The sequence below is a fragment of the Rhineura floridana genome, chromosome 19 (genome assembly GCF_030035675.1).
Source record: "Rhineura floridana isolate rRhiFlo1 chromosome 19, rRhiFlo1.hap2, whole genome shotgun sequence".
Taxonomy (NCBI): Eukaryota; Metazoa; Chordata; class Lepidosauria; order Squamata; family Rhineuridae; genus Rhineura; species Rhineura floridana.
In genome coordinates this window covers 27514562-27541654 of record NC_084498.1, presented here as the reverse complement: position 1 = coordinate 27541654, position 27093 = coordinate 27514562, and the positions used below count along the sequence as shown (strand labels likewise).

Here is a 27093-nt window from a genome sequence, read left to right as displayed (position 1 = left end):
CCGACGTTATTCACTCGGGGGAGGGGGCTACTATGCCTCCAAATTTCATCCACTTCTATCAAAAGGGGAAAAGTTTATCCATTTTTTATTTCCCAGTACTGAAGGTGGGGAGATAAAGGGGACATGGATGAACCCCAAGCAGGCAGCCTACAAGGTGCTTGAGACCAAGGCAAGCTCCTCCCAAAGAAGTGCCAAATCAGGGTGTACACGGACTCCTGTGGTCAGTTCACACGCCTATTCTCAATCAACACTTTGTGTTCTGCCAGTCAAACAGTGTGAGAGGCTTCTGGGTTGTGTTTCTCTGTCTCTGACATTTGTTGGTGTTTCTAGGGAGGCCTGCCTTGCACTTGGGAACTTATGGCCCTCCAGATATTGCTAGATTCCAGCTCCCATCGGCCTCAGCCATCATGGCCAATGGTCAAGGATGATGGGAGTTGTAGTCCACCAACATCTGAAGGGCAACAGGTTCCTCACCCCGCCCTTAAAGCCTTGAAAAGTAAGTCATCCAGCTGTTTGGGGGAGTGAAGAAGAATGTAAAGACTTGCAACATCTCTTCTCCCCCTGCAGTTTCTTTCTGCCTTGCTTAACATCCAGCTCAAGGTAGAGTTCTGTTGACCTTGGATTCTGGCCGACTTCTTTGTCAGTCTCTATAACAATATCCTGTTACATCTATCTTTTTTAATTGTTTTTTTTCACTAGACCAACATGGCTACTTGAAATTTTAGGGGAGGGGGGTATTAAGAGTCCACTGTGCCAGAGTTTTGCTTACTTTATAAACAGGCAACATAACATAATAATCTTGTAGATATAATTCCCTCCCACCCACACCCACCCTAGCCTCTGTTTGATTTATTGGAAATTTAAATATATTTACAAGATAGAGCCAAACAGGCAATAAATTCTGGGTCTGCAAGTGGCTGTAAGTGGCCCAGCTTGGAAGAAGAATCACTCCTGAGACTGACTGGCACTGATTGTCCAGGCTCCAAATAAGCACATCATGGTATGAAGGAATGGTACTTGTCTCTTCTGGGTGGGTATAATTTGATGCCCGTTTACTACTTGTAGTGCTTGGACAGGATTTTTTCCTCTTCTTTTTCTGCCAGCAACTTGGCTGTGGACAATTTTGGTTTCCTTTTAGCACCAGGAAGGTCTTGGCTTCTCCTGCTCTGATGCAGCAGTTAAGAAACTTATTATCCCCAGACCAAGAGGTGTCATCCTCCCCAAGAAATTCAGCGGGAAGGAAAACTGAATTCTGCATTTTGGAGCTGGCCTAATTTGGATGGGAAGGTGTGAGGTGCTTCTGATGGGAGTCGTAGGCAAACATCAGTCCTCCCTCTCCTGATGCTAGTGGTGTCTCTCGCTATTGGGTGTTTTTCAAAACGGAACCACAAGAAATAAGGTGTGGGTGGGCAAGAGGCTAAAATCCTATACTGCAAAAACGTAACTCCCCGTGGTCAGAAATAACCAATTCTGTAAGTGGTACAAATTATGTGTAAAGTGTATTACTTAGGCTGTGTTAATGCAGCACTTGGGGTTATGCACAGACTGGGAAAGTAGGTGTGGGGCTCGTAGGATTAGGGAGCTCTGGAGATAATGGGGCTGCCTGTGTGAAGTCCTACTCCCTGGCTACTCGAAGAGTCAGCAAAGCTCTTGCTTGGGTCAACTTGTGGAAACTGCTCACATCATATTTGGATTTGGGTTGGGGAGGTTTGTTTTTTACTACCATCAGGACTGGCAACTTGGTTTGCTTGCTTTGTAAAAGGAAGATGAGATTCTTAGAATACAGTAGGCATTGGGAGATGCTGCTCCTGAACCCATACTCTGTGTTTCACAGCTGTGCTCATTTCTTACTTGTACATCATTTAATGCAGAGGACCAGGGGTTAAATGTGGCCCCTGAGGCCTCTCTGTCAGGCCCACAGGATCCTTCCTAGGCCGCCCAAAGCCCTCCCCAAGTGCTTTCGGCTGGCTGGAACGTGTCCCTGGACTGTGACAACGCCTCCTGCCTGGATGGAGAGACTCTCTCTCTCTCTCTCTCTCTCTGTGTGTGTGTGTGTGTGTGTGTGTCAGAGAGAGAGAGAGAGAGAGAACACAAACCTCTGTGTGGAATGTAGCCAACCGTACAAAACAAAGAGCGACTTCTGTTGCTCCACCCGCTTTTTCCTCTGCCCCCTCCCAGCATGCGGCCCTCAGAATGTTGCCCATGAGGGAATGTGGCCCTCAGGCTGAAAAAGGCTTCCCACCCCTGATTTAATATAAAACCGAACTTCTGAAAATACTTCCTGTATCAAACATTCTCCTTGTTAAAGGCTATTCTAGAGCAAGCTGTACCTTTTTCTATTTTCCTTTCCTATCAAAGGAGTCACACTTGGCTCCCGCAGAGACAATTTGCGGCCAGGGAGGGCAAAGTCTCCTAGTTTCTCACCCCAATGAAAAGACAACTTTGTAGGGTCCAGGGATTCTCACCACCTAACTGCCTCCGACCTCTTGGCTGGTTTGCCCCCTCCCCATTTTCCTCCTTTGGCCAGAACTGAGCAGCTGAATCCTTCCTGATAACCTTCAGGGCATTAGCTTGACCCACTGCAAGCTTGACTCTCAACGGAGAAAAACAGGAGCCATCTGTGTGGGATGCTCTGCTGCCCTTGCGAGAGAGGATGCACATTCTTCTTCCTTTCTTGCATGAAGCGGAGGCTGGCCTTAACCTGCACAGGGCATCCCTGCAGCCCAAACATGCTGGCCCAGATGCAGACCAATGCATCTCTTGCTGCTGGAGCCCAGCCTTTCTCCCCTCTCCCTGCAGGGCTGCTGCCCGCCCTGCTGAAAGAGAATTGGTCTAAGCTGGGTTGCAGCTTCTGTGGTCATCCTGTCCCAAAGGAAGGCAGTTTGGCGGCAGATCAAAGGGCACCGCCCAGCATTTTTGGCGTCTCATTTGCAAAAGGCAAACAGTTCCTCTTGGCATTGCTAGCTCCAGCCTTGCGTGCATATTTCTCCCTGGCACAAGCTCCTCCCAAGGCTTCGGGGTGTGTGAGATGAGGGATTGCACAAGGTAGGGCAGGAGAAGGAAGACACCTGGCTGGCTGGCTGGCCTTCCCTCCCCATGGCAGCATCAGGCCAGCCAGCACTGGTGAATAGTGGTGAATGATGCGTCTCTATGCTTGGGACATCGGACATCAGCTCCCCATTGGTCTCTGAGGTTACTGAGTGGAGGAGGCCATCTGAGTGGAGATGAAAGTCTCTATCACGCCGTGAGTTGATGGTAGCAAGTGACTGTGGCTGTTGGAGTCGGAGCTCTGGTAGAGCACCAGGCTACTTGAGGAGACTGGTTGGAGGGGAAGGAGAGCATATGAGTTTAAGCACCCCAAAAGAGAAGATATACCCCCCAATGCTCTGTTGGTGGTGCCACCACTGGGGGTCGCCCAGCTGGTGGTGACCTGTGACAGGGCCTTCATGGTGGTGACTCCCCATCAGTAGAATCCCATCCCTGGTGAGGGGTGCCAGTCTCCTTCATTATTAACTTTTAGGAGAAATTTAAAAACATTCATGTTGGCCCAAGCATTAGATGGCTAAAAGACCTGTCCCCAGCCACCGCAAATTATGAGTTTTGAGTAGAGCTGGTTGGTTTTGGGAGGTTTTAGGAGGTTTTCTTTGAACTGTTTTTTAGAAGTTTGAACTGTATTGTTTTAGGGTTGACATGTTTGCTGCCCTGGGCTTCTTTGGAGGAAGGGTGGGATATAAGTTTAACAATAATTAGGGCTGCCATGTTTAGGCCAGCCTTCCCCAACCTGGTGCCCTCCAGCTGTTTTGGACCACCCCTCCCATCAGCCCCAGCCAGCACAGCATGTTCTCAAAAGCAGCGCCTCTCCTCCCCTCCCTCCCACTTACCAGCAGGGCTAGAGGTGAGGCGATGACTGGGCTGGAGGTGCTGAATGGTGGCATCTTCACTCTGCAGGTGTATGGCGGAAGCCTGCACTGGTGGTGTGTGGATCCCAGACTCGGCGTGAGTTTCAGAGTCAGATGTGAACACCTGGAGGGAAATTAACAACATATTAAGGATTTTGGGCACTGCTGTTTTTGGAAAAGAGTTAGCATGTCAGTTGGCAGCTACATAGGGCAGAAGAACCATAATACTGTATTGTGAATGTGTTTATTAGCAAATTTGTACTATGCCTGGTGGCCCTGGCAAGGCCCTCAAGTCAGCTTGCAAAAATAAAATTCAATCTACAAAACAGATTTAAGACCCGTAATTAAAATTGTGAAAATCAACAAAAAGGCATTCATGCAGCAGCCCCTTTGATCAGCTCCTTCAAAGGCCTCCTGAAAGACTCTGCTCTTTACTGGCCTGATAAAAGCTAAATGAGAGCTGGCCTAATGGGCTTCCTTGATGACACCACCCCAGAAAAGGCCCTGCTTTTTGCCACCATCTTCCTAATCTCAACTGGTTGTGGCCAAGGGGGAGTGACTGATGGATTTTGGCAGCTGAGCAACCTGACAGGCAGTCCAAGTCTCCATATCTGATGCCACTCTGTGCCATGTCTGCTACCAACACGGGCAATAAATTGAACTAATTCTAATTCTGCACAGTCAGGTTAGCAGTTCTTTTCAGCTAGCTCTATTGCAGCTTTTGTCAGCCTGGTGCCCTCCAGATGTTTTGGACTACAACTCATCAGCCTCATCTTGGAAGTTCTAGTCCAAAACATCTGGAAGGCACCAGGTTGGTGATGTCTGTTCTGTTGCCTCTCTGTTCTTGCAAATTGGCAGCCCTGCTCTTTGAACTTGTTGATTTTAAAACTACCTGTCCTAGAAATATTGGAGAACCCGCAAATGCAGATGTTGAAGGGGTATAACTCAGATTTATTTATTTATTTATTTATTTATTAAATGTACATCCCACCCTTCCTCCCAGCAGGAGCTCAGGGCGGCAAACAAAAACACTAAAAGCACTTTAAAACATCATAAAAACAAAAGACTTGGAAACATATTAAAACAAAACACCTTAAAAACATATTTAAAAAGCAACTTTAAAAACATCTTTAAAAAGTACTTCCAACACAGACGCAGACTGGGATAAGGTCTCCGCATAAAAGGCTTGTTGAAAGAGGAAGGTCTTCAGTAGGTGCCGAATAGATAACAGAGATGGCGCCTGCCTAACATTTAAAGGGGGAGAATTCCACAGGATCGGTGCCACCACACTAAAGGTCCACTTCCTATGTTGTGTGGAACTGACCTCCTGATAAGATGGTATCTGCAGGAGGCCCTCACCTGCACAGCATAGTGATCAACTGGATATATAAGGATTAAGATGATCTTTCAGGTATCCTGGTCCCAAGCTGCATGGGGTTTTGTTCACCAAAACTAGAACCAAGAACTTGGCCCGGTAGCAAATGGGCAGCCAGTGCAATTCTTTCAGTAGCGGGGTAACAGGTGGCTGCATAGCTGAGCACACACCGGCATTTCCGTGTCCCCGTCTCCCCCCCGTCTTCTTTCATCACCTCCCCATCGATAACTCACCTGCTTGGTCGGCGTCAGGCTGGCCAAAGCACTGAGGTTGGCTGTGTCTGTTATCACCATGGTCTGTGGCAGGAGGCTGGTGTGGGCGTATTGGGCCACCTCTGGTTTGTGGCCATAGAGAGCTAGGAGGAATGGAGACCAAGAAGGCATGAGCAGAGGGGACTCTCTGAGGGACAGGGGGAGCCTGGGTTTAATTCCTGCTTCCAGTCATCCCCTTGTTTACTTTTTATCATGTCCCCCTCCCTCTTCCTCCACAGAGCTCGCTGCAGTACATGCATGATCCGGCAGGGCTCCTTCTTATGTTTTCAACAACCCTGTGAAGGTAGGGCAGGATAATATTTTAATACTCGAGCTATTAGACCGGAGGTCTGTCCTATCCCCAGCATTGTGTTTCTAAATCTGCCAGCCAGGTTTTCCTGGAAGCAAGCAAGCAGGGTGCATATGGCTACCTCCTGTTTTTCTGCAGCATCCTGATATCTAGAGGTAGCCTGCCCTTGCCTATGGAGGCTCCATTTAGCTGTCATATCTAAGCCACCACATCTTGCAGGAGAATCCCATGTCAGCCTTCCCTAACGTGGTGCTCTCCAGGTGTTTTGAACTATGATTCCTATCTGCCCAAGCCAGCACATCCATATGATGCTGGGGCTGATGGGAACATGGCTCTGCTGTCTGTGGCGGATGGAACCTGCAGTTAGAAACACCTCGAGGGCACGTGGTTGGAGAAGGCTGCAATGACTTGTCGCTGCATTGTGGGAAGGATTCCATGCGACCGCCACCCCTGCCTTGCTGTGGCTCCCAAACCTACCGTAAGGAGCCTGGATTTGGGCCATGGTGGCCATGAATGGGCTCTGGTTGAGGTGGCCTTGGACCTGCTGCATATTCGGTTGCTGGTAAGACGGGTGCAGCTGCTGGGAGAACTGAACAGGCTGGAGGGTGGTGAGGCTGCTGCCCATGTTGTTGATCACGGGGACGCTCTGGGCCTGCGTGGAGGCGAGGCCTGGAAGACAGGAAGGACCACCAAGTGCATTCAGAGGCTCACCTTTGTGTTACCCCAGCTGGCTCTATCCTGCAAAGGAGCAAATTCCCCCTTTTTCTTGTTTTGGTAGAAAATCTGCCGTGGCAGAGGGGTGGAATCAGGGGTGGTCTTGAGGCATTTGGGGGCCTGCAGCGGAAAGTCCAAACGACACACGCACACAGGGCCCCTGCGGGCTGGTGCATTATTGCAGGTGTGTCCTGCAGTGTATTCGTGACACAACCACAGTGCGCTCGTGGTGGATTTGTTCTGCTTTAGTTCTATGATGGCTCCCTAACGCTATGCACATTATTGCTGACTGGAGGGGCAGACACAAGGAAAGGGGGCAAAAATAAAGCAGAATATTTGTGGCGTAATGAATGTGCAATAAAAAGGACATTGGGGAACACACACACACACACAACAATGAGGCACAAGCCACCCTGAAGCAAATGGATGGCTTTGCAAGTGACTACTCAGTGGCAGAGTGTATACTTTTGCCCTCCCAAGCTCAGCCTTTCTCTAGTTCAGCCTTTGCCAGCTCCTATCGCCCTCAGCCAGCATGGCCATATTTCTACAGCACAGCTATGCTGGCTAGAGCTGATGGGAGTTGTAGTTCTCAACATCTGGAGGGCACCACATTGGGGTAGGCTGGCTTAAGAAAGAGCATGGGCAGGAGCAGTGCTGGGGAAGACCCTCTCCACACCTGGAACCCTAGAGAGCTGCTGCCAGTCAGAGAGGACAGCACTCCGCCAGATGGACCACTGCTACCACTCTCCATAAGACAGCTACCTATATGCAAACAAGCACTGCAGTGCTCTTATGCAGCTGCTGTTCACTTCAGTAGGTCTTGCGCAAAGAGGAGCAGAAAGGTGTGTGTGCGGATGCGCTTGTGTGCTTGCACGCCTTCCTTACATCTCTCCTCACTTACCAATTACCAGGGTGGAGGCCCCCGTGTTGGTGAAGGCTGGCGTTAGCGAAGACGTATCTCCTGGCCCAATGGCCATGACACCAGGGAGCGATGCCATGATGAGGTTCTGAGTCTGTTGGCTCAGCATGTGTGGGTTTTGTTCTAGGCTGTGCAAGGCTGTCAGGGTGCTCACCGGGGGAAGAGAGCCCCCTGGAGCTGAGATCTGTGCACAGGAGAAATAGGCAAGAGGAATGTCAGAATGCCGTTTGGGGAGAGGTGCAGGAGCAAGAGCCCCGCTGGGATGTAGACTTGGACTTAGAAGTGGGAACATCAGTTGCATTTTTTAACAGAACATTACAAAATATCAGAATACAACATTACAAATGTAAATCAAATACAAAATACAGTAAAGATCCATAATTAACCAAGATCCTGAAGTCCCTGGTTAAAATCTTGCACAGCGGGAAGGAGAGCCTGGCTGGGAGTCCAGAGTCTGTGAGTTCAAATCCCCACTCGTGTCTCCTGGGTATCAAGGGCCAGCTAAAGATCACCCCCACAGGGAGTGGCTCAGGGGTTACGTGCCCTGCCATCTGTGCAACCATGGGCAAGCTGCATAGTCCCAAGGAGCCCAGTTGCCCCCCAGCTGGCAGTTGAGGACAAGGAAGGGGCCGGCTTGTGCAGCTGTGGCAAGCTGAGCAGGCCCTAACCAGCTGGAGAAACCCCCTCTGAATACCACTTACCATGAAATCCCTATTTGTAGGGTAGCCATAAGTCGAGATCTACTTGAAGGCAGTCCATTTCCATTTTTCATACCAAAACAGGTATATTTTTAAGAAAAGGAAAGAAAAAGAAAACCAGCCCAGAACTTAAGGTAGGAGGTGATCTTTGTCAAGCAGAGATGCCTCACCTTGAATTCCTCATCTATAAAATGGGGATTTAAGCAGCCCACCTTATAGGGTGGTTGTGATAGTGAATGAGCAAAAGATTGAAAAGCAATCTGAATGCAGGAATTGGAACTGACGCTTCTGCTTTTTGCAAAGAAGCATCTGTTTTGTGACTGGGTGCCTTTTTTGTGAATTTTCTTTTTCATCATTAAGAAAACTTAAGGCTCAGTTCCTGGGCTCTAACAATCCACCCCTGAGGGTCCCTTTTTAGGGGTTCTGCCCCCTCCAGCAGGTGCCAAGGTCAGCCTGCACTTGACTCACCAGCTTTGCATCTCCAGCTGAGACAGAACCAGCTGAGCACAGACCAGGGGAAGCCGCCTGGTGCAGGATAGTCTGCGTGGTCACAATGGAATTATTCCCTCCATGCTGGTTTCCATTTGAGGAATCTGTCTCACTGACAGGCTGTTGGTTGTACCTCATGCCAGAGTCAGAAAAGGAGAGCTGCTGCTGCTGCTGCTGCTGCAGGGGAGATTGCTCTACAAACAAACAAACAAACAAACACGGGGGGAATAATTACAGTAATTTGTGCTTATGTTGATGACTGGCCCCCACGTTAGGCAGAGTGAGGCAACAGCCTCAGGCAGCAGGTGAGGCTAGATGTGGAAGGCAGGGACAGCAGTCCCCCAGTTCCTCCTGAGCTTCCCCAGTCATTTGCCTCTGTTGGGGGACAGCCCTTCACCACATTGAGTCAGACCATTCACCCACACGTAGCTCAGTACTCACCGTGGACCTTGCTGGGTGAGAGAGGCGCTGCTGATTGGAGTGAGGAAGTTCCTGGCTGTGGCCCGCTGTAGCTGTCCATGGCAAGCTTGTGCCGGAAGGCCTCCTCCTTGCGGCGGTTGGCAAACCAGTTGTAAACTCTGACCTCAGTCACTAGGTTTGAGCCCAGCCCCTGGGCCTGGGAAGGGGAGACGCCACGCTGGATGCACTCTGCCCTGCCAAGGAAGGCCAGGGGTACTTTGTCAGGCAGTGGGGGGGGGAGGGAGGGAGGGAGGCAAAGCCATTTTCCCCCGCAGGGGGAGGAGGACTGCAAATCATTTGCGGAGGGGGGCTGCACCAGCAGCTGGCTTTTAGTGATTTGAATATCCTGCTTTCTTTACCCAGGTATATGGGTACACTGGAAGTTCTAATTGTCGTCGTGCTCCTGAATTCTGGATTCAGCATGCTTCTGGAAACTGCAGGAGGGGAGTGGGCTGTTGTGCTCAGGTCTTGCTTGTGGGCTTCCCATTGAGACATCTGGTTGGCCACTGCGGGAACAGGATGATGGGCTAGAGGGGGGCCCTTTGGCCTGATCCAGCCACTGAACTCTTCTTATGTTCTTGAGTCATAACTGCAGTTTAACTTTCTTTGCTTTATGGCAGAGCTGCTAATTTGTTGCTTACTGGGCTTATTTTTATGGATTCTGTCATTTTAACTGTTTGTTTTTTACTAATACTTTATTACATGGATCCCCTCTCTGGGATTGAAAATATTCAGTGAATTATGGGTTATAAATACTTAGAAATGAAAGAAGCGAAGATTTTCACCACTCAGCTCCTCATGGATCTGTCCAAATTGCCTGGGGTTTGGCCGTCTTTCTTGGGCAGTGCCTTAACTGTGAAGTGCTCCACAGGAGGGAGCCCACTGCAGGGTGCATGACAATTCTAGTCTCCCCATAGAGGTGCTTTCAGGTAATTACTCTTGGTGCCTCTCGTGTATTAATTTTAGTCTAACCATAATTGTCTCAGAGCTCTCTGTGCAGTTGTATGTGTAGCCTAGAGTTTAATCTGGGCTTCCATGCTGATTATATATTTAGGTCTAATTTGGGGTGAAAGAGAGAATGAGGGGACTAAACAAGAAAGCAGCCTTACTTCATCCAAAATCAATAATTTACTTTTTCACACACACACACTTTCCCCCCTTTTAGACCTCCTGCTCTGTGTGACATCTTGCCTGACGAAGAGTTCCAGGAGAACTCAAAAGCTTGTCACAATTTTGTGGGCATTTTGGTTGGTACTAATAGTGATCACAGCCATACCTTACATTTAAAGCACTCTTGTACCCCTTTAAACAGTAATTGCTTCTCCCAAAGAATCCTGGGAACTGTAGTTCTCATTTAATTATCCTGGCTAATAAGAACATAAGCATTACCTTGCAGGATTTGCACCAAAAGTCAGTCTAGTTCACCTCTCCCAACTTGGTGTCCTCAGATGTTGTGTACTACAGCTCCCATCAGCCCCAGCCAGCATAGCCATATGATGCTGGGGCTGATGGGAGTTGTAGTACACAACATCTGGAGAGCACCAGGTTGGGGAAGACTGACCCAGCCTGTTTCCAGGAGCAACCCAGGCCTGAAGACCACAGCCATCCCCTGTTTCTCTTCAGCATCTGGCGTTCAGAGGTAGTTTGCCTGGGAACTTGGAAACTCCATTCCATTATCAAGGCAACCAGCGATTTTCACTCTTGGCATTCACCATTTCAGAAAGAAGGACCCTTCCTCGCTCACCTGTTGCATTCCTCCACCAAGGCTTCCCGTTCCTCTTTGCTAGGATTCTTCTGCCTCTCGTAGGCTTGAAAGAGGATTTGTTGCGAAGCCGGGCCCCACTTGAAGCGATTCCTTCGTCCTTTCTTTGTTGGGAGGTCTTCTCCCATGGCATCTTCCACTAGGATACCCTGGCCAGCATGTGTGAATTCTGAGACAACAGGATGGATGGGATCAGGGACAATGTTACTGCCCATCTCTCAAATAATCTCTCAAAGAACTGGATGTGGAACTGGCACGTGTTGCATCTCTTGTGATTGTGGCATGCATCCCTACCTACACTCCTCCCGGGAGTTGTGGTCCAAAACAGCAACAGATTAGCAAAGGCTGTTGTAGTTTAGAGTTCATCTACATGGTGGTTTAGTGTGTGTTTGGTGCTACTCACACCCCCTTTTAATTTGCATGGTTCACATGACATTACTGGCAAAGAGAAGCTATCACGCAGTTTTCCCCCTATAAATCCATACTAACCCAATCATCTGATAATACGAAAAAGGAAGGAAAAAATGTCTTCGCTCCATATCTCTAGTGCTTGCAGACGCTTTGCTCCGATCCTTTTAGGTAGGTGTGTCAGTCGTTCCCCTCTCCACACCTCCTCCCTCCTCCTCCTCCTTTCTTTCATTTCATTTCCTGTGGACTGAAGAGCAACTTCCTGCTGCTCTCCCCTGTTCTGCTGGCATTTTTATGTTATTGTGCCTTTATGTTCTTTTTCCCCTAACTTGCGTGCAAAAGCATAACACAACTCAAACAACGATCTGTACTTCAGCTATATTGTGCCACTGAAAATACAAATAGCATTCCAAGTTGTTGTTTTTAAATGAAACTAACTGGTAGAACAAACTGAGCATGCTTGGTTGCCAGGTAACCAGAGGGAGTGGAAATGTTAAATTAGATGGTGTGGTCATTAGGAAACTGTGTGACTGATCCTTCCTCTCAGTGTGAATAGAAAACACCGTGTTTGCAGCTGGCATTGAGCCCTTCCTGTGGACGGTGCAACTAGAACACAGAGGTAACAATAGCGTCTTTAATTCAAAGTAATGCTCCCATGTGGATAAGCCCTTAGACTGTGTCAGAGTAAGGATTTCTTGCCCACAGGGGAGCGCATCTTCTGCATTTCTATAGGTGACATTGGTCCCTGTGTGTTTTCTAAATGGAAGGATGCACACCCAGGCCAGATAATTCATGCAGAGATGCAATGGGCAGCCTCGTCTAAGAGAGGGTGATTGATCCATTAGTCTCTGCAGTGGGAATGACTGAATGATCTCCATTGCAAGCTGACTGAAAGGAGACCGGGCCCAGGCAGAGGATCAGTGGGTTGCCTCTCCAGTGGGTGAGTCCTTTAGGTTCCTAGGAGCTTTCAAATTAATCACTTTTTTTTCCAGAGCATATTTGAGTTTGGGAACTGCTGACTAAGTACAAGTTTTTCCCAACCAACAGGAACACAATTTTGTGGACACTGAAATCCTGCATGAAGAGATAATCACGATAGTTTTGTTGCCTGTCCCAGAATCCCTTGCAACGTTGATTCGGCTAGACCCCTCACTCTGGTTTCCTGCTCTTGCACAGGTAAAAAATGGTCTTGTTCTGTTATGCCCTTCGGGGCTAGGAAAGAGCCACTGGTTGCTATACTTACGTTGGGCCACCTCTCGCTGCTTGCGGACATACCAGGTGTAGAGGGCAGCCCTCTTCTGGGTCTTCATGGGTGTGCCCTTGTTGAGATGTTGTGAGAGGTGGGATTGGTTCAAGCCTGTGGTATCCACCACCTCCCGCTGGGGAATATTATGCTGCTGTAGGTAGGACTTCACCATCTTAGCTACCCTCCATGGATCCTCTCTGGAAGGAACAGAAAACACACTGCATGAAAAACATTTCCACTCCCCCCGCCCCATAGATCCTGAGATGTAAGGAGGATCAGCCAACGTTTCTTGTACATGGTGAAGGGTGCATTAATAGCAAAGGGCTCGTTCTTCTGTATTGTGTTGCTAATACTGCTTTCCTCTTTCATCACAAGCCTTCTAAAGTCTTTATCCCAGTCGGTATCTGTCTTGGATTTGAATTGGTTCCATGCATGCACTGTTGTTTAAAAGTGTTTTTATATTTACAATTGATTGTTGTATATGCAGTTGTTTTAACTGTTTTTATACATGCTACAGCTTTAGATATGTTGTCGTCAATTGCTTTGCGATGCCTCATGGGAAGCAAGTAACAAATGAAACATCATCATCATAATATTTTCCTTTCACTGTTAAATCCTTTGTGCATCTGAATGCCCATGCATCCTTTTTGGTCCAAAATATGCTTTACAGTAAAACTCTCTGGCAGCCACAGGAATATCCTCATCATCGTGGGCCAGTGTGGTGTCACAGTTAGAGTGCTGGACTGGAATCTGGGAGTCCTGGGTTCAAATCCCCACTCATTCACAAAAGCTCACTGGGTGAGTCAGGCATTGCCTTATATGAAATCCTAGTTTTAATCTCTTCTGGTTTTGCTTCCCTGAATCTGGCTTTAGGAGTGGGTAAATTTCTTGTGGCGTGTGTACGTTTGTCAATGGGCCTTTTAGGACAAGGCATCTGGCTTCTGGACTGCACCAAGTGGCTTGGGAATGACCCCAGCGCCAAATAGGCACTGTCTGTTTTTAAGTTCCAAAACACCGTAGCAAGCTCAACAGACGTGTGCCTTCAGGTGGGTCAGTGCAGCAAAACCGTATCAAAGTCCGCAGGGTGGGGCCAGGAGGGCTGGGCAACCACTTGACAGATGGCCAAAGAATGAGGACAAAGTCTGCACTTGCCCGCACAGCTCAAAACACTTTTCGCTCTTTCCCTCATGCTGGCTGGGTTTTTTCCACAGACAAGCTGCCTTCCCCAGCCTGATGCCCTCCAGATGTTTTGGACTGCAACTCCCTTCACCCCAACATCACGTGGCCATGCTGACTGGGGCTGATGGGAGTTGTAGTCCAAAACATCTGGAGGGCACCAGGTCTGCGAAGGTTGAGTCAGCTGTACTTCTCCCTCTGCTTTCTATTATCCTGTCTGTTTGAAAAGTCCTGAAGGTCATTGATTTTGGCTCTTTGTTTATCTTCTGGTGTGTTTTATAAAGGCACATTCCTTTGGGGTAGGCTTTAACCTCCATCCTCTTGACTACTAGCCTTCTGGAAGTGAAATATACATAAAGGTTCCTCTAGACTTCTGGAGGGGACCAGGGTGGTAAAGGTCTGCCTTAGACATTCAGCTGCACACACAACGTGGGTAAGCCGGTCAGAACATTATGGCACCTACCTGCCATCTCTCTCCCTCCCCGCTGCCCGCCGATGAATCTCATTCCTATCTATTGTGTTCCGTCTTGCCCCGCAAGCTCTCCTGCTTCTGTTTCCTCCAAATAGCCACTTCCTCATATCTCTGGTCCCTCTACCGTACTGCAGGCTTTTCCAGCCTGGTACCTTCTAGATGGTTTGGATTACAATTCCCATCAGCCCCTGATAAGAGTTCATCTGGAGGGCACCAGGTTGGCGAAGGCTGCCTTTTTGTAACAAAGCTATAGTCTGTATAACTGAACATGCGCTTACCCTGGCTATGCAAGCCTCCATTTCTCCTCTTCCTCTGTTGTTTCCTTGTGTCTATTTTAGATTGTAAGCCCCTTGGGGCAGAGATCTGTCATGTCCTTTGTAAAGTGTCAAGTACATAGATGGTGCTATATTATTCATAATACTACACCATCATCATCAATATATTTCACTTTCCCAGTGCATGCACATGGAGAAAGAGTGGGAGCTAATCCATTATGGTAATTGTGAGCAGGGTACCCAGGGGTGGCAGAGAATCTAGACGAATACAAATACTAGTACAAGTTTAAGAAGATGGCATGGTTGAAGCAGCTAGCCAGCCACAAGCCTGCCAATTCTATTTTGCTGGTTGATACTCAAGTACACAATAGTGTAATGGACCCAAACAATTATGAACATCCAGGGATATGTCATATTCAGTGGATGAGGGAGTACGTGAATGTGCCCACCACATATTCCAAAGGGCATTAACCCAAAGCAGGGCTACTTGGAGTGACAATATTTGGATATCCCTTATGCAGCCATGTGCAATCATGGTGGTGGCCCTAAGGAATTTTTGCAATGTTGCAGGCAGTCCAAGGCCTTGGGGTAATCCTGAGTCAACAATGTGGAAATATAAAGGTGGATGGAGATAATGAGTTGATTGCAGAGCCATGAGAGTCTCTCCTTTCCTCTGCAGCCCTCTCTCTACCCCCCAAAAAGCTGATTGTGTGGGCTGAGATACCCTCCAGAATAGCATGGGAGATGACACAAGGGGCTGCAGGGGGAATTAATGGAAATAATCCTTCCCTCTACCTCAACCTAGTCTGAGCCTCCACCGGATCCCAATCCCTTTTGTGAATGGAAAGAACCTTGAAGTGCAAGTCTGGATCCAGCCCACGGGAAAAGAGAACCAGATGCCATGAGAGAAAGCATTATACACAATGAGGATCCAAGCTAGCCAGAATTTAGCAATGGATTCCCGTCAGCTGCCTCATGGGTAGTACTGATTTTACATAAGGCATAGTTTTTGGAACGCTTTTGCTCTGTGAAGCAAGCCCCAACATTGTTACGTTTTCTGACATTGGTTGATCATTTTTATTTCCTCCCAAGCCTTCCCAAATTAGCCGTTTGAAAATTTTTGCAGTTTTTTTTTAAATCTTGCTTTTTAATGTCTTAATCCAGTTTTTTTTAAAGGATCTGTATTATGCTTTATGTTCTATTTCCATGCTGTCTTTTTAATGCTGGTTTATTGCTTATTTTAGTCCTGTGTTTTGTGTTTGTATATTTTGTTGATAGGTGGAATTGGTTGGAGATTGGGAAGCTGCTTTGTGGAGAAAGTTCCTCAAAAAGTGAGGTATAAAAATAAGTAAATGTAAGGGGAATCCTGAGCTTATTCGAATAGGCTCTTAGGTGCTCTCCTGAAGCACAATTAAAAACGGCCCTAGATTTCCACCGTCTCTTAGGCTCCTTCCCACCCACTAGGCCTCAGCCTGCTCCGCTGGCATTGGCTCCCCTCAGTACGGATTCTCCCTTCTTCCGTCACCCTTTTTCCAGCTCCAGTTCAAGCTTCCTTCTTTTTTCTTTTTGCTAGGTTCTGAGGTCACTTTTAAGGGCTTCTCACCTCCCTTTTGTCACCTGAACAATAAGTAACCCGGGTAGTTAGTTATAAACTCAAAGGGAACAAGAGCCTGGTTGATAATTTATAGCAGCATCTCAAATTTAAATGGAAAGCAAATATCAAGTTGTTAGCATTAAAAGAAAACCCAATCCAGAGAACTGGGAAAGCAACATGGGGTGGGGGGGAGATGCCTTGATGTTCCACTCTTAATGAGGTTGTGGCTTAAATATTATTTCCCTCTTTAAAAAAGAAAAAAACACCACCCTCTCTGTCCAGCATTCTTTTTTGCTGTCCACTCCCTATGACTGCTTTTTCCCATTATTTCCAACCGCTTCTCTGGGCAATGTAGGGCTGGGTTTAGTGCAAGAAGGACCTTTGATCCCTCTGAAAAAACTAATTTGGGATTCCTGCTTTGGACCAAGCCTGGACTCAAGATCACCACCGCTTGACACCGTTCCTGGTCTTTGAACCCTGGAGCCTGCGTCTTTGTTGGTTTCACTGAATAAATTGGACTTGGAAGGGGCAGAGAGGAAGGAAGGTAAGAACAGCTCCTGACAATGTTTTGTCTCTGTTGAATTTGGTCCTTAGGCTGGCCCGTGCCATCATGCCTGGAACAACAGAAGTGATGTTGTAATTTAAGCCCAGAGCCCCAACAGCAATGGCCATGCTCAGCAAAACAAAGAACATCAATAGAAAGACTGCATGTGTGCATTCCCCTCTGCCGTCTCCCCTTCAGAAAATACTGCCCATGTCCCCAGTTCTGCCTTCCGAAATTTATTCTTGCAATTTTAATTCACACACACCACCACTACTTGTTTTTTTAACTGATGTTCAAAGCCCCATTTTCATCCCCCGCTTCTATAAGTTGAACAAAAGAATGGCGTTCAGAAGCACATGCAAGTGAACTGAAAATGGCTGTTCTCTATAGCACAGGCTTCTTTCAACACTGGTCTGTCTACCGACAAACGCTGGCCCAGTGCACAGATTCCCGAGGCTGCGCATTGCAGGATAAGAGCAGTAGTGGTGGGCAACCTTTCTTCCATGGACGTTTGTCCGCCATTACAGATGTTCCCAATAGGGCAGGGGTATCCAACCTGGTGCCCTCCAGATGTTACTGGACTCCAGCTCCCATCGCTCTCCCTCCAGCCACTCTGGCTGTAGTCAGAGACAATGGGAGTTGCAATCCACAGCATCTGGAGCAGAGCTTGGGAATGTTACTTTTTTTTGAACTACAACTCCCATCATCCCCAGCCAGCATGGCCACTGGATTGGGCTGATGGGAGTTGTAGTTCAATAAAGTAACTTTTCCAAGTTCTGATCTGGAGGGCATCACGTTGGTTAGCCTTGCCCTAGAGGAACCTTTTGAGGAACCCTGGGGTTTCTGCAGGACACTCTTTGAAAACCACTGCAGGAGTAGATTTACAGGTCAGGACTCGAAAGGCCCCCCGCCCTTGAAGATTGCATTCCATCCTTGGCTTTTATATGTGTTGTGAGAATGCTTGAACTCCTCACCAGAGGCTAGCTTTATGTTTCTTCCCAGGGGAAATGCTGCTGCCCTTCCTTTTTTTACCAGCACAGCAACCATCCTTTGCTCACCCCTGGTAAAAACCCACATAAGCCCCAGTCCTCCTTCTGAATGCAATGGCACCTTGTTGTTCACGGGAAGGTCTGTGGCTCCGGGGTAGACCACCTGCCTTGCATGCAAAAGGTCCTGGGTTCAATCCCCAGCATCTCCAGGTAGAGCTTGGGATTGTGTCACTGGCCTGAAACCCCAGAGAACTGCTGCTGGTCAGTGTTGACAATACACAGCTAGATGGACTGATGCCCTTTGACTCAGTCAGTCCTGTATAAGGCAGCTTCCCATGTACCTGTGTTAGGCCCCCAGCTGATGCCTGCTATCCTTCCATACCTTTCCTTAATGGGAAAAAAAACCCCACGCTCTCCCCAAGGTGGGGGAAGGTCAGGCAAGAGGAGTTACTCAGCTGTGAAACCCGTCTAGGTACTTTGGGTGTTATTGGGACATTTTCTACGGCCAAAGTCCACACTGTTTCGGCAGGCTGAGTGAACAAATGGTCTGGGATGATGATCGAGGACATGTTTACTCTCTTCCTGACCTGTCGGATTTATGTGCTGCAAGACGGTCATCTGTAGAAGATGAAAGCCCCTGGATGCAATCCAGAGGGAGAGGCATGCTACGAGGTGAGGCAGCCATCTCAAGCAACAGATTTTGAATGCTTTTAAAAGCAGAAGAACGGGAGGGCCTGTGGGGCTCTGCTACCTTCTTGCGCAGCCCTTTAGTTTCAGTGGGGGTTGCACAGCAGCGTTTCTTGCTGGCTTGCACCTAAGCCCCCCTAAGTCCCATAGCACAGTGGCGGGGAGCCTCAGCCCCAGGGGTCAAATGCAGCCTCCAGGCCTTGCTATCCGGCCCTTGGGACTCTCTCCAGATCACACCTCTCACCGGCCCTGCTTTGCCCCTGAACGCTGATATAATGCCTGGACGGGGGACAGAGAGGGTCGCCTGCCAAAACGAGCCTACTGTACAAAGAGAAACATTTGCATTTATCCTGCCCACCACTGGCATGTGGCTCTTGGAAGGCTGCCCAGAAGGGAATGTGGCCCTTAGGCTGGAAAATGTTCCACACCCTCGCCATAGCACTTCTGACACATTCTCCAAAAGCTAGTCGTCGTCGTCATTGTTGCCATCATAATTATATTTGTTCTGTGCTTTTTACAATATGTCTAAAAGCAACTTCCACAATATTAAGATATGATACAACTTATTAAATGTTTAAAATACATAACACAGAATAAAATATAAGAATGATTGAAAAAGTGTTAATCCATTGGCAAGAATAAGAAGGACAAATTCTACCCTACTAAAAGGTCAGCATCAACACAGGCCATAATCATGCCACATTATGATTAAATTAAGATCAAAAAAGCCTAGGTAGACAGGAATGTTTTTGCCTGGTGGCTAAAAGCTTACAATATTGGCACCATGCACATTTCCCAGCATTCCATAACTGGAAAGCCACCACTGAAAAGGCCTGTTCTCTCATTGCCACTCTTTGCACCTCCTTTGGTTGATGTGAGTAAGGTAGCAAGGGAATCATTATTATTATTATTACTATTACTGCTGCTGCTGCCGCCAGTACTGCTATACCTTATGGAGCGCTTAACATTGGTGAAAACATGAGCTTACATATAATCATGTTAGTACAGAGGGACAAAAATAAGATTTTACATAATGTCAGTACAGCATATGGAATTTTGAGAATCACTGTCAGGAGTCCTGACTGTACTGACATATATACTCACAATTTTTTGGCCACTTGATAGGAGTTGGCAGACTTCAACCTGGCAGGGTCTATGTGTTTTTTTACTAGAACCCTGAGGTCCACCAGCCTCAGAGCTTGGAAAAGTTACTTTTTTGAGCTACAACTCCATCAGCCCCAGCCAGCATGGCCACTAGAGTGGGCTGATGGGAGTTGTAGTTCAAAAAAGTAACTTTTCCAAGCTCTGACAGCCTGAGCCAGGTGCAAACTAGTAGCCGGTGGGTGGAGCCAGATGCAAAATGATGGCTGAGGGGTGGGGCCAATTACTTACTACATGCCATGAGCCATATCCTGGAATGAGCTGTGTATACAAATCCAGATCCACAATCCCAACACAAAACTCTAAAACAGTCCAGACAAAAATGTCAGATGCCAAATGTCAGAAACAGAAATAATAGACTACCTACTCTGACATTATAAAGTCTTGTGTTGTTGGCCATTCCCTTCCCCTACCCTTAGCTTCCCTACTTGACACTAAGGATGAGAGAGAAATTTGATCTAGCTCACATTTAAAACTGAATCTAACGAATGTTCTCTTTCAAAACAATATGAGAGCTGAAACACAGCTATCAAAATTCACACTTGCCCTAATTTCGCGATGCGCTTCTCCAACCGATAAATGTTTACAAAAAATGCATATATTGGGGAAAATGTGCATAAAAATTAATATCGTGAAAATAAAAATGCATTATAGTAGGAGAAACGTCTTAAAAATATGTTTATTAAGAGAAATTTGCACTAAAATGAGGATTTTTAAAAAATCACAAATTGCTGCAGAAATGAGGTGAACTGAATTTAAGATTAGGAAAATGAGAAACAGAGAAAAGAAATGTTCAAATCCTTCCGTCCCTACTTGAGACTTAAAGACACAGGTGAGGAGTGGTTGCTAAAGACACATATTTTTGCTGGGAGTCTGGAAGATTCAGGAGCGATTACATTTAGCAGGAAAGGTGTCTGGATAGGAAGAATAGTTATACTTATTTTGAGGGAAACAGTTTATTGGAAAACACCCTTAGCATGGAGGAACAGTGAGACGAGAAGAGGAGCTGTTGTTATGATGGGCCAAGGCCAAAGCAGTTAATGTATCCTGCATGCATCATGCTCTTTTCAGGACTGCTGGCTGTCCTACGTTTTTATTTGTGTTGGTTTGCTTGTCCTGTGCCCTCTAGAGAAGCAAAAGGAAGTAATGTGTGACAAACAAAGGATACTCTAGTCTGGTGGTTCCCAAACTTTCCCCCCATGGATGACTTGAAAATCACTGATGGTCTTGGCAGACCACTCAGTGATTTCTGTGCCTTTTTTAGCAATTGTAATGCAATTTGCTAGGTGCTGTATAACTTTTAATTGCATTTTTATTGCATCTTTTATTTCCTACATTGCATTCTATTGTAGTATAATTTGCATTCCATAGAATTCAAACTGTAATGCAATTAAATGCAATATAAGAAATAAAAATACAATTGAAAATCAGTATGAATTAGGGTTGCCAGGTTCAGGGCCTGAGACTGATCCTGTATCTTTAGGAGAAGAGAAAGTCAGCCAGGCACCAGGAGGTCTTCTGTATCTTTAAAAGTTGTGCAAGGGGAAGGGAGAATTCCACCTTGTGGTTTTTCCCATTACAATGTTGCAAGAACACCTGCACTTGGCTGACTTTCTCTTCTCCTAAAGATACAGGATCAGTCTCAGGCCAGGAACCTGGCAACCCTAATATGAATATATGCCGCAGACCACCAGAAATAAGCTCATCCTCCGGAAATAAGCTCATCCAGTTATGACTCTGCTGTAGTTATAACTGCTCCAGATGAACTGCACTAGTATGTTTCTTAACACAGAACTAAACTGCACAGTGTTAATTTATCTAACTGACTTTAATACATTTGTACCCCTGCCTTGCGTCCAGCAGGATCTCAAGGTGGAGTACATAAGCCCTTCCGTCTCCATTTTATCCTGATAAGGACCGTGTGAGGTAGTTGGTGACAGGCCCAAGGTCACCCACAGCATCACTGGCCTCCCTAGTCCTGCTCTGTGCCTCTCACTCAGCATTGCCCGACCTGGTGCCTTCTGGATCTTTTGTACCACAACTCCCACAAACTCCAGCATCACATAGCTCTGTAGATATCTTGTAGCCCAAAGCATCTGATGGGTGCTTGGAAAAGTTACTTTTTTGAACTATAACTCCCATCAGCCCCAGCCAGCATGGCCACTGGATTGGGCTGATGGGAGTTGTAGTTCAAAAAAGTAACTTTTCCAAGCTCTGGCACCAGGTTGGGGAAGGATGATCTAACCAATACATCACGATGGCTCTCATAAATTCTCTGTTTAAAACACTTTGAGCAGATTAAGGCAGAACCAACAACAAAATAGAGTAGAGGTGGCCTGGTGTAGTGAGCTTGGTTCATCTCTGGTTCAAATTTCACATCAGTGGGCAGGGGGCCCTTCCAGATTGGTGGTTTGTTTATCTGTTTGCAGGTATATTCTGCAGCATGTAACTGATGCAATAATAATGTGTTAGTGGTGGGTTTATACTGGACCATCTACACCTTGTTCAACTTTATTTGCTGTTCTTCAGTGGTTCCCCAATGTGACTGCAAACAGTTTTGGGATCTTGTGCAACTGTTTTAATACCATCATGAGCACAAATAATAACAAATGCACAATAAAAAAGGCATCTGGAAAGGTGCTTAGACAAGCCACTCTCTTAGCCTTGATCCCCAGCCTGAAATGCAAGGATAGTAATACTGACATGCCTTACAGCGTTGTTGGAAGGCTTACTGAGATCAAGTGTGTGAAGTGCTTTGAACACTCAGACACACTATATAAAATGTTGTGTCTGCATAGTTGCGATCTGTTTTTCAATAATTAGTTGAATTGTCTACACTACAGCCCAGCAAACATTAGATGTGTTATGAACCCGCCAACACTTGAGCCAGTGTGGATGCATCCACAGGACTCCTTTCCATATCCTAACAGAAGGATCTTCCTCCCCCTTTCCATCAGTGAGACATTGATGACAAGAGTGGAGAGAACAGGTGTTCTCCTGACTCTTGTGGCTTCCTCTGAAAGGAGACACCTGATAAATCATCAAAAGTTAATGATCAAAAAGCTTATCTGAGCCTTTTCGTTTATAAATTTATAAGACAAAAGAGAAATAATAAAGCCACTGGATAATTAGTAACCAGCTCAGTCCTGAGGCTTTGGAAATCGAACTGACCCTAGATCTCAACACAGACTCTGGGAGAGGTGCAGGGGAAGGTGGGCTGATGATGTGAGGGGTCATTTGGGCAGGAGCAGGGTGGTGTTTGAAGATGGACACCAAGGGGAAAATGAAGAAAGGAAGATGATTTTGAGGGAGTGGTTAAAAAAAGAAAAGAAGAAAACAGGGTGGACAAGAGGGACGTGTGGAGAATTGAGGCCTAGCTCCTTGCAGGTAAGAGTCACTTGCTTCCAGTGCATTTTCTGCCTCTGCTCTTGTGACTCGGCTTAGAAGCAAAGTCAGCACAACTGGTTAAGGTGGCTGGATGGGATCTGGATCTTTGGGTGGCAATGACAAGGTTTTGCTGAATCACAATTTATGTAGGATTTCTCTCCTCTGCCCCTAATAACACATGTTGTCCCCTGAACCATCTTCCATTTGCTCCCAAAAGCGAGGCTGTTGCCACGCTGAGCTCCGTCGCTGTCAGGAACGGGAGGGCTCTTTTTTCGGTTCACATTTGCCCAAGGAGTCCTTCCAGATAATAAAAGCTCGTGTGAATCCCCACACAGTCTACAAAGACCCCCTGCCCCCAGCCCATAAGAAATGTTCTCATATTTTAGAGCAGCCTGGAGTTCAAAAAGAACAATTGGACTTTTTTTTAAATGGAGCTCATTTGTAAATATGTTATGGTTAGCCACAGTAGGAAACGCAGTAAGAAAGGCAAGACTGAGTAACAAGAACCAAGAGGACTTCTAGAGCAGATGGCTGAAATCAGAGACAGTTGCAACTGCAAGCCGTAAAAGCAGTCAGCACAGAAAGGTTTGGGAACGACAAAAGGGAGGTCTACTTTCTGGGAGCTGAAGTCAGCTCACGCTTGTGGTAATAATGTCTGGCGAAACTACGGCCAAGTGAATCATGCTGCATATCTCTAAACTCTAAAACATTAGAGAGGCTGGCAGAGGTGATCAAACCTTCCTGCTGTGAAGGTTTGCATGAATTCCCAGGGAACCCAGTCTGCGTCCAAGAGTGGTACCATCATGAGTTCTTCCTTTGAAGCACCATGAGTTCTTTGAAGGGTGGTGTTCGTGTCGTGAGTTCTTTCGCCAGTGACAAGATAGCTTATTATGAGTTATTGAAGACCAAGGGTGAGGGCTGTGTGTTTTGGTAGCATGCTTTTCCGACAACAGCTCCCTGCCTTTGGATATTTCTGCCATAGAAATAATGCTGTTGATGATTCCTCCCCACTCACCGACTTCAGTTGAGTGAATTTATAAACTGCATGAAGATGGCTCCCTGCTTGCTCAGATTTAGGTTCTGTGTGTGGCTAACTACACTGCTCCCCTCCCTGCAACATCTGAAATGGCGGACAAAAAAAGTGGTGGAAGATTTGCTGAGAGAGATCCAAAGTTCTTCCCTGCCTAAAGAAGCCCTTTCTTATCTGAACTGGACTTTGGGGCACTCTATTGGCATGGACCTGAAATTTTAGGTTTAATTATTCCTTTTTCTTTTTTATAACGATCTCAGAACACGGTCAGTTGGGTCTTGCCTAGTACTAGTTGTGCTACTGACACACCTCTGAGCCTTTAGATCAGCTGTGAACCTCTTCTAAAGTGAGACTTAGAATGACCAAGAAGGAAGGGAGAGGAAAAAGGAGACAGAGAGAAAGAGGAAAGCATTAGGCAGGAGATGCCCTTACTGTAATAATCTCTCCACCACAGCTTTCTGGTGCGCAGCCTCTTCTGGGCTCAGGTTTTCCAGCTCCTTCATTATTGGCGGAGTGAAGTCTTCTCCATCATCGGAGGTTTCCTCTTCGGACATCCTAGACTCCCCCATTCCATTGGAAAGAGCAGGGAGTTCTGCGCAGGGGTCTCCTTTTTCTACTTGGATTGCGCCGAGGCCAGGCTGCTGGCTTTCACTGAGGTGTGGGTAGGGGTCTGGCTCAGTCAGGGCTTTGATGAGCGTTTCCTTGCTGAGCCCAGATTCCAACAGCGCTCCCAGTAGTTCCACCTGAAGATGAGTCAGTTTGGAGACCATGATGGTTATTTCTGCCCTCTTCTTCTTCTAGGACCCGAACTCTTTGACGTGCTTGCCACAGGCTCCCGGGTTTGCTACTCCATGTTTCTGAAGTCACCCGCCCACCCGTCAGTGGAGTAGAAATGGCAGGAGATCCTGCCTTTGCACCCCCCAAAAAAAATCCCCCAAGAGAAAAAAAAATTAGCTGCTTCGGACCCCCCACAACTGTCCTGAGTCAGTACTGATAAAGGGACCCTCGCCTATCTGTTTACATTGGAGCAATGCAAATTCTCCGAGGTTCATATTTATCTGTGTGCTTAGGCAAGTTACTGAACTTTGGACTTCGGCATTGCAACAGCAGTTCACAAAGTGCCCAGAAAGGGAGGGCGAGAGAGAGGAAAAAAAATAGGGGGGGGGGAAAGAAGAAGGGAGGAGGAGAGCAAATGGAGACGAAGCAGCACATGAGACACCTTTTGAAGAAGAGACCAGGTTGTGAAGAAGTTCTGGGCACAGGGAGAAGTTTAATGGCATCTCCTAGAAAGGTACATCATGTTTCCTTTGGGATGTGAGTGGAAGGTACTGGCCCAGTACATTCTGGTGCTTGAGATGGTCCTGTCATCAAATGGTCCTCCTAATTAGTGTGGTGGGTCCATCAGGAGGTTCTCCTCTGAAAGCCCTACTGCAATGACAAGAAGCTGCAGAAGGGCATTGCCATTGTGTTCCTGGTAGGCTGTGTCATTCATGGGTCAAATCTACCTGTCCCACACTCTGCTGCCACGTGGGATGAGTGCATCTGTCCAGATTGTAAATTCAGATTGCTGTATTTCCACACCAGTTTGTGATTAAAAAAAAATCGTCATGAAAGTTAATCAGCATTTTAGTGCAAATTTATCCTAATATACAGATAGTTCTATGCAATTTTAACCTATTAATTATTGTGTTTAATTATTGTTATATTGTATTTTATTAATGGATTGTATGTCACCTAGAGTGGCCGTTTTTTGGCCAGATAGGCAACTCAGAAATAAAATTTTATTATTATTATTATTATTATTATTATTATTATTATTATTATTATTATTATTATTTTGCCAGATGTACACTTTTGCAAAGCAGTTTTCCTTTGCAGTTCATGTTTGCATGTTATTGTCATTAATATCTGCATTTATATGCACACTTTATCCTAGCATATCCATTGTTGTACAATTTACTTGGCTAGAGAACTGCATTGCAAAATCTGGATAAGTGTGAATAGCTATGTTTCGGTTTACATTTTGTTTCAGAAAATAAAAATTTGGTCAGTTTGCTTTTAAATGTGAACTGAGCCAAATTTCTCCCCCACCTTACTTGTGGAAGCCCTATTGCAATGAAAATAATTGGTGGAAGAGGATGGCCATCCTGTTCCTGGTCACCCATGGGTCATATCTGCCCGCCCCACACTCTGCTGCCACCCAAAATCTGCTGCCTGAGAGGCTCCCTCCCCTTGCCCACATAGTAAGACCAGGTTCTCTGCTGTCTCTTCACTGTTACTACTTGTTATTTCTCATAGTTTCAGCATCGATGTTTCAGTCTAACAACTTTGACTTAACCCCAAAGTTCTCCGCAAAGTTCACATGCAACAACAACTCTCTTCTGGGTCCCCTCCCTACCCCCTTGAGGTTTGGCATGCTGGGAGGGGAAGGGAAATGAACCCAACAATTTTAATGGGCACCCTCAATATATCACTACCACATTATGATGGAATACTTTGACAGCCCTTGTGGATAATGTTAACCATGTTTGCCATCCTTCTGAAATAACTTGCTCATCCATACGGTCGTAGGCAAATCACGATCTCCTCAGTTCTAGAGCTGTGAAATGGGAATAATGTTGACATATCTCACAAGCTGTTGGAGGAGAAAAATGAGGTGAAAAACTATGGTTGCCCATAGGGATGGACGAATCTCTACATTTTGGGTTTTTTCCCTCATCTGAAGTTCAGTTCTCCACATTTTGAGATCAGTTTACATTTAAAAAGTCATCATGAAAATATGTCAGCATTTGAGTGCACATTTCTCCTAACGTTCATAATTTTGCCTGCAATTTTGCCTAATAATATCCACATTTTTGCAATACATGTTCTGTAATATAATGCATTCTTCTGTGTTATTTGTACAAATGTATGCATTTTAATGCATGTTTTTCTATGTTTATCTTTGCAGTGGCAGCTACTGGCTCCATGTCAGTGGGGCACTGGAATCTGCTCCAGATTTTAGTCTGCAATTTCAAGGAGCTGTCCAAGGTGCTGAAGCAACCTGAAAGTTCGGACTAGGACATAGGTGGCTGATGCCAGATTGAAATGGTCTCTTGCTGGTTTCCAAGCATTAAACAGTTTAAACATCTGATTTGTACCTCTATTTGTTGTTTTCTATATAGCAGGGCCTATTTGAAATGAAAGAAGGGCCCTGTTGGCAAATTATAGTGTATACCATATTTTTAAATGTGCAGGTGAACAGCCCC

The 27093-nt window shown here is 46.4% G+C and overlaps 1 protein-coding gene and 1 long non-coding RNA gene across 5 annotated transcripts in view; one reads left to right on the top strand and one right to left on the bottom strand.

Moving 5' to 3' along the window:
- Window positions 1-837: 837 nt before the first annotated feature.
- The window catches only part of HNF1A (HNF1 homeobox A), a 28915-nt gene continuing 2659 nt past the window's right edge, over window positions 838-27093 (bottom strand). The window contains exons 1-10 of one of the 3 annotated variants that reach the window (XM_061602560.1): window positions 24278-24859; window positions 12528-12727; window positions 10859-11045; window positions 9097-9308; window positions 8635-8849; window positions 7451-7652; window positions 6313-6504; window positions 5508-5629; window positions 3882-4023; window positions 838-3318 (exon numbers count right to left, since the gene is read on the bottom strand). In XM_061602560.1, the coding sequence (XP_061458544.1) occupies window positions 3194-3318; window positions 3882-4023; window positions 5508-5629; window positions 6313-6504; window positions 7451-7652; window positions 8635-8849; window positions 9097-9308; window positions 10859-11045; window positions 12528-12727; window positions 24278-24615 (1935 nt within the window). In that variant the 5' untranslated portion in view covers window positions 24616-24859 and the 3' untranslated portion in view covers window positions 838-3193. Of the gene's footprint in view, window positions 3319-3881; window positions 4024-5507; window positions 5630-6312; window positions 6505-7450; window positions 7653-8634; window positions 8850-9096; window positions 9309-10858; window positions 11046-12527; window positions 12728-19371; window positions 19454-24277; window positions 24860-27093 lie in introns of those variants that run through there. The other 2 variants (XM_061602562.1, XM_061602561.1) reach the window with 2 other exon arrangements.
- Window positions 3066-26978, top strand: LOC133373176 (uncharacterized). Of its 2 annotated transcripts, XR_009759622.1 has the most exons (6): window positions 3066-3244; window positions 5765-5829; window positions 12332-12460; window positions 13217-13328; window positions 15732-16591; window positions 26796-26978. It is a non-coding gene; the product is annotated as an uncharacterized LOC133373176 (long non-coding RNA). The 2 variants fall into 2 exon arrangements; XR_009759623.1 differs by lacking the exon at window positions 5765-5829 and having other exon boundaries at window positions 3068-3244.